The 17,565-nt window shown below is 40.3% G+C and overlaps 1 protein-coding gene across 7 annotated transcripts in view; it reads right to left on the bottom strand.

The window, feature by feature from the left end:
• Positions 1 to 17,565, bottom strand: part of LOC146523342 (disintegrin and metalloproteinase domain-containing protein 19-like) — a 74,722-nt gene that overhangs the window by 55,933 nt on the left and 1,224 nt on the right. For all 7 annotated transcript variants that reach the window (XM_085139832.1, XM_085139798.1, XM_085139781.1 and 4 more), the window contains exon 2: positions 9,093 to 9,169. Coding sequence is in view for 2 of the 7 variants with exons in the window: in XM_085139781.1 (XP_084995907.1) it covers positions 9,093 to 9,169 (77 nt within the window). In the remaining 5 variants the exon portion in view is untranslated. The remainder of the gene's footprint in view (positions 1 to 9,092; positions 9,170 to 17,565) is intronic.

Consider the following 17,565-nt stretch of genomic DNA (forward strand, 5'->3'; position numbering starts at 1 on the left):
CACCATGGTATTATAGGAAAAGTCATAAATCCTTTAAAGCCTTTATAATAAACTTAAACCTACACCACCTTCCCTATTCTGGTATTCTAAATAGTAACACCTAATTTATAATTACATATACCTAAAACTAAAAGGGTTGCCAACTCCTCGGCTGTAATTGGTCCAGCCCAGAGTCGATCATGACCAACTGGCCAATCCACCACCATTCATTTATATCATTAAAAAAAGAAAAGGAAGAAAACCCCATTGGCCCATAAAAACGAAAAATCACGAGCGGCCCACTGGGCAAATGCCCGGTATGCCCGATGGCCAGTCCAGCCCTGAAATACAGTCATGACAATAAACAAATATGAGTTCAAGGACTTAACAACATTACTTCAGTTACATTACACCAGTGGTTCCCAAACCTTTTTTGCTGGGCCCCCCTTGTTTTACAAGAAAATGTTCGCGCCCCCCCTCGCGCGCGCACAAACACATCCTCCAACCACACACACCCATATTTTGCTCCATTGCGGTTTATTTCACACCTCAAACATTTAGTAAACAATTAAGCAAATACAAGTAATCTGCAATAAATTACAGGTAGTAAAAAAAAATAAACTACTAAGTCTTTTACGCTACGTCCACACCTACACGGGTATTTTTGAAAACGCAGCTGTTTCATCCACACGTAAACGGCGTTTCGAATCACTCTGCAAAATGGGTTCAAAAACATAAATAACTGTAGGATGCTGTTTGTCCGTGATTTGAACCGGGGGAACAAATCGTGGCAGGATCAGCCTGATGTTATTTGTATCCCGCTGTAACTTTACTGTATAAAGAGCTAACATCTCCAAAATGTCAGGAGAAGTTAGTCATTACAACAAGTGTTTGTGAACTACAAATCAAGAATGTGGGATACTGTTTGTCCGTGATTTAAACAGCCCAGCGCTGCTCCCAACAAAGGGAAAACCAATCCTGCAGGGAGACCTACCTTGGCACTTGTGCAGGTGAAACCAAAGGGAAGATTTGCTTCACCATATTTTCTAGTCTTTGGCTTAGAATGAAGTTTGTTTGGAAACATATTCAGCTATGCTTCATCTCCTGCTTTGCGTTTGTGTGGGCGCCCGTGCTAGCAGTGTCCAAGCGTTGTTGTTGTTTTTTTTCCCTTTTCATGCCGCGCCCCCCCCTGCAATGGCTCTGCGCCCCCCCTAGGGGGCGGGCCCCACACTTTGGGAACGTCTGCATTACACCAACATCTCTGATACATTAGCACTAAGGGAACACTGAATGACCTGGTGGTTTATGTCCATCCAAGATTACCACAAAGTAAAAGATCTCTCAGCAAAATAATGCAACATTTTAGCCACACTATTGCCCCGATCAAATCAATGAGTTGGGATTTTTTATTCTAAGCATGAGCTACTGTTACAGCAACAGACATTAATGCTACTGGTGTCCCCACACAACAACTCAATGTCCACTATGTGAAGCAGCCAAACACATGCCTGCTCCTCTCGTTAACTGAGATAAACTGCTGGCATATTGGTTTTACATCTATACTGTCCAGTTTCTCCTGGTGGACATACAGCAGCATTGTTTAATCTCATTTGAGTCATTGTTGACTTTAGCCATGTTTTTAATCTTCTGAGAGCACTGAAGCTTCTTTCAGCCTCAACTGAGGATACTGGGATGACTAAAAGCAGCCTGACAATTGTCATGATAATAAATACTAGTTAATCTGTAGCACCAAATCATCAGCCCGAGCTACAACATGGCAGAGCTGCCTCTGTCACCTGATAAATAACAGTGAGACATTCCAAATACATGCAGTCACACATGTGCTTCAAATACAGTCATGAACCAACAAGTTATCATCCAATTTCACCTGTGATCTTGTGTCACCATTGCTCTCTGAGCTTTGTGTTGGTTCTTCTGTCAGCTGACAAATAGGACATACATGACAATAAGAATAAAATGTGTAGCTGCTTCAGTGTGTCTGTCAATTTGTGCAGATCTTGACTCGTCAGTAATGTTTGTAGGGTGAGTGCATTTTTACTGTGCAAACTGCACTACAAGGTGGAATATTTGCAAAATCGTGACTACCTCATGATATTTTGTCTCAAAAATTAACCCTATGAATCTGTCAGTGCCATTAGGATGAAATTATTGTGTCACCAACATTTTAACGTTAGACATATAATTTTAACAGCCTCTGTAAACTAATATCCTGGCTCGCTCGAGGCTGCCGTTTTCTCCGACAGCTTCAATCAAAATTAGAAATGCTGCTCTGAGACTGAGATAACTAATAGTGCTGCTGAAAAGCAGCCTTTCCTTATCGCCAGTGGTCGCGGCCGCTACAGAGTGCTGGCGGGCTCGTCTCAGCCTTAAAACTGCAAGTTGGCAGACAGTGCCGCAGTGTTGACAACTTAGCGACTTTGTCGCTATATTTAGCGAGTTTTCAAACCCCCTTAGTAACTTTTTTCTAAAAAGCGACTAGCGACAAATCTGGCGACTTTTTCTGGTGTTATCGGGAAACTTATGACGACTTTTTGACGTGGAAACAAGTATTGCTCTTACTCTCAGTGGGTAGTGTTGCCAACTCCTCAGTAAGGAAAATCGCTATTGGCTGTCCTAAAAGTCGCTAGAAGTCGCTAAATGACGTCATCACCTAATTTGCATAATTGGTCATGCTAATGTAATTGTAACCTATGTTGTTGGACAGAGAAATAACATCGTGGAAGAGACATAAAGTGAGTAAAAAACGTCCTAAATGCATTTAGAGTTTATTTAGAACTACAAATTAAATTTATTTTAGCAATTATTGTTTTTTTTAATGTCACAATTCCAACCCTGCTCCTTTACCCGGGCTTGGACCGGCAAAAGTGACCTGAAAAAGGCACTCTGGTGGAGTTACTTTGTGTGTGTGTGTTTATAAGTAGTTTTAAACCTTGTGATCCACAAAACAGCATAAGAGTAAAAGAGTAAAAGAAGAACTGACTGCGTTACAGCACCCGCTGCTTGTTGAGAGTAAAAGCGATATGCGCTTTCACGTCTTTTTTTTAGGGGGTCTGAAAACTCGCTAAATATAGCGACAAAGTCGCTAAGTTGGCAACACTGTCAGTGGGGCTCACAGGCGGCAGATAGTCCTCACGCAGAAGTCCACCCGAGCTGCTGTCAGAGCAGGAGATGGTCACACCTATAGGTCCAAACTGCAAATAAATCGCGCATGAGCGAAGCTCCTGCTCCTGCCCTGACTGCAATGCAGTCAGTTCTTGTTTTACTCTTACTTTTTGTGGATCACAAGGTTTAAAACATAATAAACGAACTGCATGTTGTGCAGTTAGTTTCCAAAACACGTTATTCATGGTTACATACAATTTTAGACTGATGTGAGCCAAAGTCTACATAGCCTGTAACGTTATTGTGACACATTTTATGAGTGAACTTGAGTTTAAGTGACTTACAGGTTTCTTTGAAAAATACTTTCTTACATCCAGGTTCTTCCTCTTTGCTGCCGTCCTCCTCTCCTCCTCGCAGCGCAGGCTTGCCGCTGCTAAAACTAAACAGAGCTCCCTGAAAGGCACAGCCAATCACATTGGCCAGATTTGTCACATGACGTAGGACTCCAGTAGAGAACGTAGTTTAACTCTTTCTGCTCCGCTGGGTGAATGAGACGCTAACAGATCTGGGTTTTTTTTCTTTACTCGAAGAGATCAAATTATTGGTGGGGACACGTCCCTTCCGTCCATGCCAAATCTACGCCCTTGCAAGCTCCTTTGACTACGATGACCTGGATGACTGAGAACCTTCACAGACATAAGTTTAAGAATATAATCCACTCACTGTTATCATCTTCAATGCCCTGTACAAACATAGAGCAGAGCAGCTACCTGAACGCTACTCCAACAGAGGTCGATTATCTTGTTAATAATTTTATCTCCTCACTACGTACGACTCTGGATACTGTAGCTCCTGTGAAAACTAAGGCCTCAAAACAGATGTACCTGACTCTGTGGTATAATTCTCAAACGCATAGCCTAAAGCAGATAACTCGTAAGCTGGAGAGGAAATGGCGTGTCACAAATTTAGAGGATCATCATTTAGCCTGGAGAAATTGTTTGTTGCTTTATAAGAAAGCCCTCCGCAAAGCCAGAACATCTTACTATTCTGAAGACCTTCTATGACTCTGTGGTGGCCTCAGCCATCTTTTACGGTGTGGTCTGCTGGGGTGGCAGCATCTCTGCCGGGGACAGAAAGAGACTGAACAGGCTGATCAGAAGGGCCAGCTCTGTTCTAGGATGCCCTCTGGACCCTGTGGAGGTTGTAAGTGACAGGAGAATGGTGGCTAAGCTGTCATCCCTGTTGGACAACATCTCCCACCCCATGCAGGAGACTGTGACAGCAATGAGCAGCTCCTTCAGGGGCTGCGGCACCCACGGTGTGGGACAGAGAGATTTCGCAGGTCTTTCCTCCATACTGCTGTCAGACTCCAACTTCAAGACTTCAAACACACACATCCACACATGTGCAATAACACTAAGTGCAATACTCTTTTCTGGCATCGTTGTATTTTTACTCAGTTGTATACAGCATTTGTATTCTATTTTTATCCTATTGTATATTTTATTCTATTTTATTCTACTGTATATAGTATTTTATTTTATTCTATTCTGTACAGTTGTGTACTGTATTTATTCTTATTATATTCAAATTTTTGCTTCATAACTTTTGCACTGTCCACTTCCTGCTGTGACAAAACAAATTTCCCACGAAAATAAGAATAACCCCAGGTTTCTCTTCAGCACTGTAGCCAGGCTGACAAAAAGTCAGAGCTCTGTTGAGCCAACCATCCCTTTAACGTTAACTAGTAATGACTTTATGAACTTCTTCACAAATAACATTTTTATTATTAGAGAAAAAATTACCAATAATCATCCTACAGATGTAATATTATCTACAGCTACTTTTAGTACCATTGATATTCAGTTAGACTCTTTTTCTCCAATTGATCTTTCTGAGTTAACTTCAATAATTACTTCCTCCAAACCATCAACGTGTCTTTTAGAACACATTCCTACAAAACGGCTCAAAGAAGTCCTGCCATTAATTAATTCTTCGATCTTAAAAATGATCAACCTATCTCTAATAATCGGCTATGTACCACAGGCCTTCAAGCTGGCCGTAGTTAAACCTTTACTCAAAAAGCATCTCTAGACCCAGCAGTCTTAGCTAATTATAGGCCAATCTCCAACCTTCCTTTCATATCAAAAATCATTGAAAGAGTAGTTGTCAAACAGCTAACACATCATCTGCAGAGGAATGGCTTATTTGAAGAGTTTCAGTCAGGTTTCAGAGCTCATCACAGCACAGAAACAGCTTTAGTGAAGGTTACAAATGATCTTCTTATGGCCTCTGACAGTGGACTCATCTCTGTGCTTGTCCTGTTAGACCTTAGTGCAGCGTTCAATACTGTCGACCATAATATCCTATTAGAGCAATTAGAACATGTTGTAGGTATTACAGGTACTGTGCTGCAGTGGTTTGTATCATATCTATCTAATAGACTCCAATTTGTACATGTAAATGGAGAGTCCTCTTCACACACTAAGGTCAATTATGGCGTTCCACAGGGTTCAGTGCTAGGACCAATTCATTTTACATTATACATACTTCCCCTAGGCAGTATCATTAGAAGACATAGTACAGGGTGGGCCATTTATATGGAAACACCATAATAAAATGGGAATGGTTGGTGATATTAAAGTCCTGTTTGTGGCACATTAGTATATGTGAGGGGGCAAATCCCTCAAGATGGGTGGTGAGTTTCTCACCACTTATAAAATGTGTTCAATGTGCTGCCCATTGTGTTGGATTGTCAATACAACCCTCTTCTCCCACTCTTCACACACTGATAGCAACACCGCAGGAGAAATGCCAGCACAGGCATCCAGTATCCATAGTTTCAGGTGCTACACATCTCGTATCTTCACACCATAGACAATTGCCTTCAGATGACCCCAAAGATAAAAGTCTAAGGGGGTCAGATCTGGAGACCTTGGGGGCCATTCAACTGGTCCACGACGAGCAATCCACTTTCCAGGAAACTGTTCATCTAGGAATGCTCGGACCTGGCACCCATAATGTGGTGGTGCACCATCTTGCTGGAAAAACTCAGGGAATGTGCCAGCTTCAGTGCATAAAGAGGGAAACACATCATCATGTAGCAATTTCAAATATCCAGTGGCCTTGAGGTTTCCATTGATGAAGAATGGACCCACTATCGTTGTACCCCATATACCACACCAAACCATCACTTTTGTTGTTCCAACAGTCTTGGAGGGATCCATCCAATGTGGGTTAGTGTCAGACCAATAGCGGTGGTTTTGTTTGTTAACTTCACCATTCACATAAAAGTTTGCCTCATCATTAAACAAAATCTTCTGCATGAACTGAGGGTCCTGCTCCAATTTTTGTTTTGCCCATTCTGCAAATTCTGTGCTCCTCGTTGAGATGCTGCAGTAGCTGGAGTTCGTAAGGGTGCATAAGAATAAAGTTACGTTGAAACCAAGCAAACCATTGTTTTTCTTGTGACATTACCAATAAGTTTGATGTGTCACATAGCCCTCTTCCTATTTAAAAAACAAAAGTTGTAACCAAGATGGCCGACTTCTAAATGGCCACCATGGTCACCACCCATCTTGAGGAGTTTGCCCCCTCACATATAATGTGCCACAAACAGGACTTTAATATCACCAACCATTCCCATGTTATTACGATGTATCCATATAAATGGCCCACCCTGTAATTCAAACCTCCTTTGTTGCCTGATCTTAGACTTTCTGTGCTGTGCTAGACAAGCATTTTCAGTGAAGTCAAACACCTTTTTTAAGAGTACTCTCATCTAGAATAGACTGTATGGGTCCTCTTCCCCCTTTAAAATCTGGTTCTCTGTATTTATTGATTGTAATGTGTAAAGCAGCCAGATATCCAGCCACTTATCCATTACATTCAATCACTGCTAAGGCAGATCTAAAGGTCCTAGCCAATTATTTTCTGTGTTCAGATTTTAGAGTTATCAAGGCTTTAATTTTATGTCTAGATCAGTGGTTCTCAAACTGTGATACACATATTACTGGTGGTATTTGGGCTCCCTGTAGTGGTAAGTGGGAAATCTAACCAAATTTTTCAGATTAAATAATAATCCATTCTGGAGGTATGCAAAGATCACAGGAGAGTTCCCGAGGCTCTTCTGGGAGCTGGAGTCAACCAGAAGACATCTCCCCAAGCAAGTCCTCTATGAAAAGCAGCCTTTCCTTATTGCCAGTGGTCGCGGCCGCTACAGAGTGCTGGCGGGCTCGTTTCAGCCTTAAAACTGCAAGTCGGCAGACAGTGCCGCAGTGTTGACAACTCTCACTAGGATATCCAAACCGACATAATGTCCAGCAGCTTTTACAGCTGTGGCTCCAGAAAACATCAGCTGATACTAGAAATTAATATCAAATAAATTCTAACAACAGCTGATCAAGCTTAAACGTGCTGCTGTTGTTTAGCGCGACATCCGCTGGTTTCCTTGTTCTGGCGCAAAGTGGAAGATAAACAAACAAGAGAGAAAAGCCGATCAGCTGATCATTGATCAGTTTCATGATTTTAGTAGCAACAGGCGAGAGAGGGGGAGAGAATAAGAGAAGAGGCAGCTGTGCAGCAAAGACAGAATAGGCAGACAGAACCTGAAAATTGTGCTGAAAAGAGGTGAAAAAGTTAAAAAATTGTGCTGAAAAGAGGTGAAGCGTGCTATATCTTTTGGTGCTCATAACTTTTATACTTTTTCCAGATATTAAGCTTTTTATGCCTTTTTTTTGGCCCATTTTAGCCCAGTGTGATCACCAGCTTTGCTTGCTGGGCTGAGCCATGTTTTTTCTCTGTACCCTCACCAATTTCACATCAAAACATAGGTATTTTCTATGGCTTTCAGAAAATGTCACTATCATTGTTGTGGGAGTTAGAGATTTTTGGAAAATCTCCTCAGAGCAACACAAAGTCTGAAAACTCTCCATAGAAGCTCAATGGACACTTTGTTCAAAATCAGCGCTGGAATTCTCCAATGAGACACATTTTCTAATTGTCATGTCTCCTTAACGAAGCAAAGTTAAGACATGAGGCTTGTGTAAATATATCTTCAGACACTCCTGACGCTCATGATTCAAGAATTTTTTTCTTACCTATTACCGTTTGGCCATGAATTACATTTGTTCGAGGGTAGGAAATTTCTGCCCGTGGAAATGCCCACGTCAAGAAATAGATAAAATAGAAAACTGCCACTCCTCCACCAAGAACCTCATCTTCAGCCAGCATCGCCTCACTCAAAAGGCGATGGAAAAAGGTGCTTCGACTTACAAAATTAATTTGTTCCAGAGGGTCTTTCGTAAGTCAAAATTTTTGTAAGTCGGGGTTCCACTGTATTTGTGTTAAATTATAGTATTTGTGCTAAATGGTAGTATTTGTGACAAATCATAGTACTTCTGCTATGTTATAGTATTTCTGCTAAATAATAGTATTTCTGCTATTTTGTAGTACTTTTGATAAATAAAAATATTTCTACACGGCATTCACAGTGCATTTTCGCAGGAAATGCAACCTTTTCTACTTATTATTTGGTATTAAGACTAGTGTGCATCAGCACCAGACCGACAGAGGGTGTGATGGCAAGTCACAAGGAAAAATGAGTGCTGGTGAGGCAGTGTGTGTTGAGCACAGAAAAGGTAACCGTAGCTGGCTCCAGGCAGACTTCTTTCTGGCTAAGTCAAAGACACCTGAGCAACCAGAAGTAAAGGTAACTAGAGGCACTGGTGACAGCTGATATTGCTGGACCTCTGGAGTAGAATTCATTTGTGTTTACCAACAGCTAGAGTCATCAGAGCAAAAGACCACTAACAGGCCCATTAAATCTTAGTTGTCTAATTATTCAGATAATAAAACAAAGGCAAGCAAAAAAATATAAAATGAAACAGCTAGACAACAAATGGACAGCAGTCAACCAGATAGCACTGTGTACCAATAACATCAGAGGCAGAGGAGGGTATATGAGAGATTAGGCTGACATGAGAACTTACTGATTATGTTCCACTTGTAGCACCAGCTGGAGGTCACTGGACGAGAGCAAGATCTTTCCTCTGACTGGATATTCCTCCTGTAAGGTCATGATGAAAACTGGGTTAGCTCCAGGTGCTTTGGCTTTTTTTCACTATTCAAAGCCATGCCTATTCCCATATGGAAAAGAAATAATAAAAACATATATGATTTACTCATGAAAGTGGCCACTTTCATGAGTAAATCATATATAAATCATATAAGGCTTACATGATTTACTCATGAAAGTGGCCACTTTCTCATTACTTTCATATATTGTTTTAGTAAGTATCCAAAACATACAAGTTTCATTATATAATTTTTCAAGGGATCTTATATGTATTTTCACTCTTGTATGCTTTTCATACAAGTTTCATACAAGACAGATACAAACTTTATAAGATTTATATACATCTTTTCCATATGGGTTGGGTTAACTTCTGATTTTAAATCTACTATGAATTAGAGGTAGATAAAGTGCTTGAAGTTTATAGTGGTCAGTATCATTACAATAGTGCTATATGAATGAAAAAAGCATCTCTGATACATCTCTGATTGCTAGAACATGTTAGTAGCCTTGCCGGTGCATTTTGTAAGGCTTGGAGGCGAGAGAGATGATTTGTCCAAGCTGATAAACAGGGCATTACAATAATCTAAACGCAATGACACAAATGCATGAACATTTTTTCCAGTTCAGCTGAGGAGACCATATATCTCCTCAGCTGACCTGGCATTTTCTCCATCTTCTTGGAACTATAGGCCTTTGGAATTGACGTCACAATGCATTGTGGGAGCGCGGCGCCATTTTCCGGGTCAACAAATCAAAACAAACACACGGTGTTGGAACGACGAATACAAGAAAGATGCTTAAAATCAGCTCAAAAGAGAATCAACTGTATAGAGACCAATTGCGTCCAGAGGCGAAGCGGCGGTACTTGCAGAAAATAGCGTGCATTGGAAATGTGGACCCGTATGAAATACGGCCGTGGAGTAGAAACCCTGAAGACCTACCGCTATTGACATAGCCTGACATATTCCGTACCTTGTCTGTGGAGTCAGTGCGTACAAGTCGTCATTCAAACAAAGGTAAGTCAGCTTGAGTACTGCGAGTGATGTGCATTTGATTTTCCCCCGAACATTCAAATTAGTGCAGCATAAATTCATTCATGAGGGGAAATTACAGTGAGAACATGTGGAGGCTCTGTTAAATGGAAAACATAGTGAGTTCTGTGCATTGATGTAACATTGTCCTGGAGGATTTAGTTATTCTTTATGGTTAAAGAAATTGCAATGATTTATTCATATTTATTATAAATAATTCTAATTATACATCTTGCTTCCATGTTTGTATCCTGTGTCACAAAAAATACATTTTATTTTAGTTTTATACATTGATTAATGACCTGCAGAATCTCCTTGTCATATTAAGTGATTCATAATTGTCACTTTATGCTTTCTCCATCTTTAAAGTGATTACATCCTTGCATTACATACTTTAGGTTCATTTTCTGCAGGCAGGTTTCTGAGAGATAACAGGCAGATTTAGAATATAACATGCAGCGTTCTATAGATGGATACATTAAAAAAAATGAAAAATTACATGTGCTAACTTTCTAAACACTTTGTTACATTTATGATAAAGTAGATAAAACACATTTGTGTCAGCCTTGGCTCACTAGTTCTTGTCTTTAAATGAACTCTGTGTGTGTTTCAGGTACTGCACTCACACTTTTGGCGGCGAAGAAAAACTCATGGCTCAAAGTGGTTTAATTCAAAAAATGATCTTTATTTTACATTTCCGGAAAAGGAGACTGAGCACACAGAGACACCAGCTCAAGTCTAAAGCAGCAGCAGCCAGCCTGATTATTATAGACTTCCTCTACACGTCACACACACTTTAAGTTTCGATCAAACACTCTGCTTAGTTTCACTTTCTGTCTGCACCTCATATGCTCTGCAAAAGCATGCAGTTTCCTGTCAGCCTACGACCTAGTTCTTTGTCACCTCTGGGCCTGGTTTATAAAGGCCTATACATAAAACAATATAATCAGCAAATAGACATTAAGAATATATATTAAATACATGACAACTTTCAAAGACTGAATGAACCAGCATTGCAATCATGGGTCACTGTGAGCATCACAGGGAAGGTTGAAGCCGCCCACTGCACCTGTAAGGCCGGAGTCGCGGAGACCTGCAGCCATGTCACTGCTCTTCTGTTTAATGTAGAAGCAACAGTGCGGATCCGTGGCACAAGGACTGTTACAGATGAACATGCATACTGGGTTTTGCTGGGTAATATGACCAAGATACAGCCAGAGGTTGGTCATAACATAGCTGCCCAAAAAAAGGCTCTTGATAAAGCATAAACAGACCATCCGTATTGAAAGGTAAAAGGAGCCGTCCTCAAAAAGGAAAAATCCCACCTTCTACTGTGGAGGAGTTGTCACTGCTATTGGATACTTTGCTGGAACACAGTAAAGCTGTGGGTCGTGGGAATGACCCATAATGTTTTATCTAGGGGTCTAGATTTATGCCTGAAGTGCACTGCCATGTAAATAATTTGCATTTACCGAATATGTAGTGACTGAGTACCACTGTTCAAAAGTGGAATAAAGAAACAAACTAATTTTTGCCTCTTTTTTTTAAAATTAAAACCACTTTATAGAACATCACATCAGTTACAGTGTAGAATCCAGTCATTTATAGTTTACAAATGACAAAATGTTTACACAAAATCATGACAGTGTTTACATGTCACCCACTACTAGCACTTTATTTACTGTATCTTTTGAGAAAAAAAAAAAAACGCTATTTATACAGCAAAAGACTTAAGAATATTTAACATGAGCAAGTTTAATTTTTCCCTGGTTTTACTACCACGCTGTTCACCAAAACGCAGCAAACCTTCACCATCTTATACAGAAGAGTCACCTCTTCACCCTCACATGGAAGAAGTAATCTAATTGGCATGGTGGTATGTTTGAAGCAGGTCCCTTGTGTAGCGCTGGAACCCAGTCACGATGTGTTTCATCCATTTCATAGGCTGGTTTGCCTGCAATAATGCCAAATAATTAGCAACTCTATAAATAGAAGGTAGTTCTGCAAAATCACTCAGTTGGATGTTTCTTCTAATTTGCTGTGACCTCAGAGTGCATCGAAAATAAAACTAATAGGCTATAAAGAGTGATATGAACATATTTAGAACTTACCAGAATGAAAATGTCTGGAGCACCAACAGATATTTGGAGATAGAAGAGAACTGGATATCAGCTCGTCTCACAGCTGCTATCCAGACTAGACGCCTTCGTTTGGTAACATCCGATACACAAGCTTCCTCATGTTGCTTCCAGGTTGGGAAAGAGTGAAAAGATAAACCATTTTCAAGCTTATTCTCTTGCCGGTCGTGCGATCGAACTGTGCAGCCGACCACACAGCAAATACGAACCATGGCTGTTGTGTGTGCCTTCGCTCTTTTTTCGCTTGCGCTTTGGACCCAGAAAATGGCGCATCAGGCCAAAATCTTTTCCACGCCCACCCCCGTGACATCACGCTCCAAAGCCCTAAATATACTTAGATAGGTTAATTGATTAATCCAAATTGCCCACAGGTGTGAATGTGGGAGTAAATGTGAGCGCGAATGGTTGTCAGCCTCTGTGTGTTAGCCCTGCGACAGAGTGGCGACCTGTCCAGGGTGTACCCCGCCTCTTGCCCTATGACAGCTGGGATAGGCTCCAGCGCCCCCTCTGACCCTGAAAAGGATAAGCGGAAGCGAATGGATGGATGGATAAAATTCCAACTATAGTGGGGGAGGGGAATCTGAACACCTCACTCAGGAGTAAACTAGACCCTGTGTCACTATATTCTCTTGCTAAACAACTTCAATTGGAAGATGCTCAAACATTAATAAGGGGGATTTCCAAGGACGATGGGTTCACACCAGGGACGTATGACTGATGAGAAAGAGTTTGGTAGGCTTTTGTGTGGCTACTAAAAACATGCAGTGGAAGACATTTAACTGGAAATGTGTCATTAGGTATTTTATCACTCCACATGTGAAGAGTAAACTGCTTCAAATGCAACAGACCTGCTATGTCTTGGAATATGTCATTTACATAGATCTCACCTGTACCCACATCTTCTATGTTAGCATTGGCCACTCGTTAGTATGCTGGTTACGTGGGCCTGACTTATAATTTCATGCATAATTTTATTGTTCACTTGGGTTTCACCTTTGCATAATCATGAGCATTACAGTTTTTCCTAATTGTTTACACACATTTTCCGAAAGCATATTGTCAGAATTCAACACACAAATCAAAAAACACACACACAATGGGCAAAACCCTTCAATTCTCCTGCAAAATAAAGTCATCATATTGACTTACTGTAAGCCTTTTTATGTTCAGTGTAACACTTACTACAGACAATACATAGGCCTACATGAGTGCATTGTAAAAGATTACAGAATGTTTGTATACAAAACTCACAAATACATGGTACCAAATATATTATTACTGTATTCTCCCACAAAAACAATGTAGTGTTCATCCCAACCAAAACAAAGTTGCGCATACCATCAGTGTTGGCCAAGTTACTTTGAAAAAGTAATTAATTATAGTTACTAGTTACTTCTTCAAAAAAGTAACTGAGTTACAATATTCTAAAAGTAATTAATTACTATTGCGTTACTTTAACCCTCTGGGGTCCAGGGTATAATTGGCCATTTTTTGCTACTTTTGATTCTCCCTCCACATTTCACCTTTAAAAACTATTTACTTTGCCTTGTTTGGTATCATCCTTTTCAGCACAACCTCACGTGTCTGAATTTACAGTCATGTTTTCATTTTGATATACTGTATTAACGCAATTGATCTAAAATCAGACAGAAAACATACAATCAGAGTAGAAAAGGTTATATTTTTTACTTTAACAACCACAAACATGTTTAATGATTCATATTTCATAACTTAAAATGCAAATATAAATTGTCAATTTTAAAATCCTATGCACAAGTTTTGCAAACAACAAAGTTATTTGCATCCATTTACCTTTTACCTTGATTTTCTTAATAACCATTTCAAACTATTTACAGAACAATCAGTTGTTCTGCATTCAATAAGATGCCACACAAATTATTTGCGCCACTCCAAAAAATTAATTTCTGTCGACTATAAAAGATAATATCACAGCCTGATACCTGCAGGTCTGACAGCAGCAGGTGTATCACTCCTGTTTCTACTTGGAGACAGCAGTCGCCTCATTGTTCTGACACACAACACAAAACTATCCACAACACTACACACTAACTACACAAGACAACACATTAACTACACACTCAAACACGCTAAGCGTCACAAATCTCTCACATCGCAAAACTTGCTCTCCCTCTTTTTCTGCTCTCTCCCTCCCTCTCTCTCCCTCCGTCATTCCTAAAACTTCCGGTTTTGTTTTTTTGTTTTTTTTTACTCATAAGCAGAGAGTGCTCGCTGTGCTGTCCTTAGACAGTAAACGTGTTAGTCCAATAATCACACAACTGGTATGTTAACTCCAACTTTAATGGTTGCCTTCTTTCGTTCCTCCACACAAGAAAAAACTGACACTCCAAAAACTCCTACTTCCCCTTCCCGCCTGCGCGTAGCCATGCCCCCCTTCACTGGACACTTGCGCAGTGGGACAGATACATCTTAACAAACGTGACGAAACTATTGAAGAAAAAAAGCCACGTATATATTGATTATCATGACTCTGGTTTTACGTGGCCTATCAACACAATTTAAAAACTGGTATATATCACCTTGTTGTTTTGTCTTTAAGTGGTCGTGTGATTGGCTTACCACGACTACTTTATCCTTTCACGGTCAAACAGCAGCACTCATGTGATTGTTTTGCCCCCTGAGCTCCAGGTGTTGTGCTAGACAGTGATCATGATTACCGTCTGTGGGAGCGCGCGCAGCTGCTTAAAGCTGTAGCATCCAGATTACTTACGTAATCAGCTACTTCCGTGCAACCGATATAAGATGCGGTAAGCTGAACACAGCTTCAACCGTCTGTTTGTTGAAAAATAGTAACGGACCGTATTTTCTTGTTAGTAACTGTAACGGCGTTGTAACGATAGGAATAGTAATTAGTTAGATTACTCGTTACTGAAAAAAGTAACGGCGTTACTTGTATCACTGCATACCTTGGTCTACATATACAAGCAACAGAGGAACCTACTGCATAAAGTTACAGTCAAAAAAACAACTTTGCTGCATCCTCTCTTCTGTTTCAGTCTGCCAGAGCACCTCATCCACATCACAATCAACATGCTTGTGATGCAATATGCTCCCCACCCCAGTTACCTATAGCTGCACAAAGGGTACAATTGCCAGTACGTTGGTCAGGGATTTGGCCAGGGACATTGACCAGTTATGTTCCTGCCTCTCCACCTCCTTTTTGCCAGATTGAACCCTACTTCATCTATGGAAAATATATTCATGGGGCTTTTCTATGTAATCCAGTTCAAACACTCTCTATAAAAATAAGTGTGTACTGTAAGTGATGCAGAAAGACAGACTTATGAAATACTGTATTTACAGTATATGCACTCCACTGCAAGAGTACCATCTGTAACAATCTAGAATACAAACAGTAGGCCTATGGGCATAGAATTTTACTCAAAGAGTCGCTGCTGAAAGTATGTGTAGGTTACACTTGCACATACTGATATTGTAGATATCATATATATATATATATATATATATATATATATATATATATTAATTAGAGCTGGGCGATATATCGAGTTTTTAAAAAATATCGATATATTTTTATACGAGATATAAGATGTGACAATATCCTTTATATCGATATAGTCTATGTTACGTTATAACTATACTTGTGGAGCCGCAAGTTTGCCTCTCTTTCGTCCACTTTTGTCTTTACGCAACATTACTCGGCCTCGCCCCTCCTTCACTGAACACAACTCCCCCTCCTCCCCCATCGCTTCACCTGCAGGAAGCGACAAGATGGACATGGCAAATCTCCGTTAACGAGTTACTGCGCATCGCCCCGTGCGTGGGCCTGGACGCCGTCAACGTGTTAGCTAGCTAACCACGCTAACGAGCTAACCACGCTAACGAGCTAACCACGCTAACGCCATGCAGCCCAGAGGTGCTGCACAGCCTAAAATCCTTTCATTTTCTCAAAAGTTGACAGCGCGCCTTGTGTATGAATTCTGGTTGTGCTTGATGGCCGCGAAGCGATTTTATGTGGTACACAGCGCTCAGCAATCTGTCAAAAAATGTTTTAGTACGACTTTGGTAAGCTACGGTGCTGCACCGGTTGATGGATTGTCAGAGCATTACGGCGACCGAGGAGCCTCGCGGAGTGATACGTACTGTGCTTCAACGTAATATTACCCGACTGTGTATAAGGACCATAAATGGCACCTGTTAAGAGACGTGGTTATGAAGAGGATTTCAAACTCAATGCTGTCAGTCACACAGTAGAAGTTGGGAAGAGAGCAGCTGTGAAATCTGTCTTTGTTACTATGCTCTGCATCTTTTAGTTTACATTTTGACTGCACAATTGTGAGCTTTTTTTATGCACAAAAACAACATTGTTTTCTTTTATTTATGGAGCATTATTATTTAATAAATGCTCATAATTTATTTTTGAGTAAATTTTATGTACATCTATGCTCTATGTTAATAAAAGTGCCTGTGTGACATCTGGGACACAGCTTTGACTAAGAACTCTCTTTTTGTTCTTACTTTATGGCTTAAAAAAAATATATCGAGATATATATCTTATATCGCCGTCCAGGTAAAATATATCGAGATATGAATTTTGGGTCATATCGCCCAGCCCTAATATATATATATATATATATGATACACAAAATTCACGGTTCGATATTTTTTCGATACACAAATAAATGTTCATGCCTTTTTATTAATTTGTCATTTATTAAATTTTCACGGCACATTCTGCACCACCTCTCTGTGCGTTCATCATTTGTTTGAAGCCAGCTCACCTCCTGCAACCACTTTTCCAAGAATACGCGCTTCTTTTGTGGTTCGGACTCCTGACATTTCTTTGGAGGTGGAGGAACACCAAAGTAATTGCTTAAAGGAGCTTCTTTGATATCTTTAAAAGTTCTAAACAAATGTCTGTCCTCCTCCTGAAAATCTTATGTATGCAAACACGCGTTGCAACTTCTTATCTTGTGCGCGTTTTTTATTTTGACAGCGAATGCGCACCTGCGGACCACTTATGTGTAGACCTGGTTATTTAGCTCGTCATATTGCAGCCACAGAAATTCTTTTGTCCATGAAACCATAAAGCTGCACTTTCTTTTTCCCTTATAGTCTGATTTGTCATAACTTTTCCGTTTTGTGGTAAGCTTTTCTTTGGCTGTCACTTCTTCACCCTGACCTGTCTTATTTGGCTCAGCAGAACTAAAATATATAT

Source organism: Neolamprologus multifasciatus, chromosome 3 (genome assembly GCF_963576455.1).
Source record: "Neolamprologus multifasciatus chromosome 3, fNeoMul1.2, whole genome shotgun sequence".
NCBI classification, from domain to species: Eukaryota; Metazoa; Chordata; class Actinopteri; order Cichliformes; family Cichlidae; genus Neolamprologus; species Neolamprologus multifasciatus.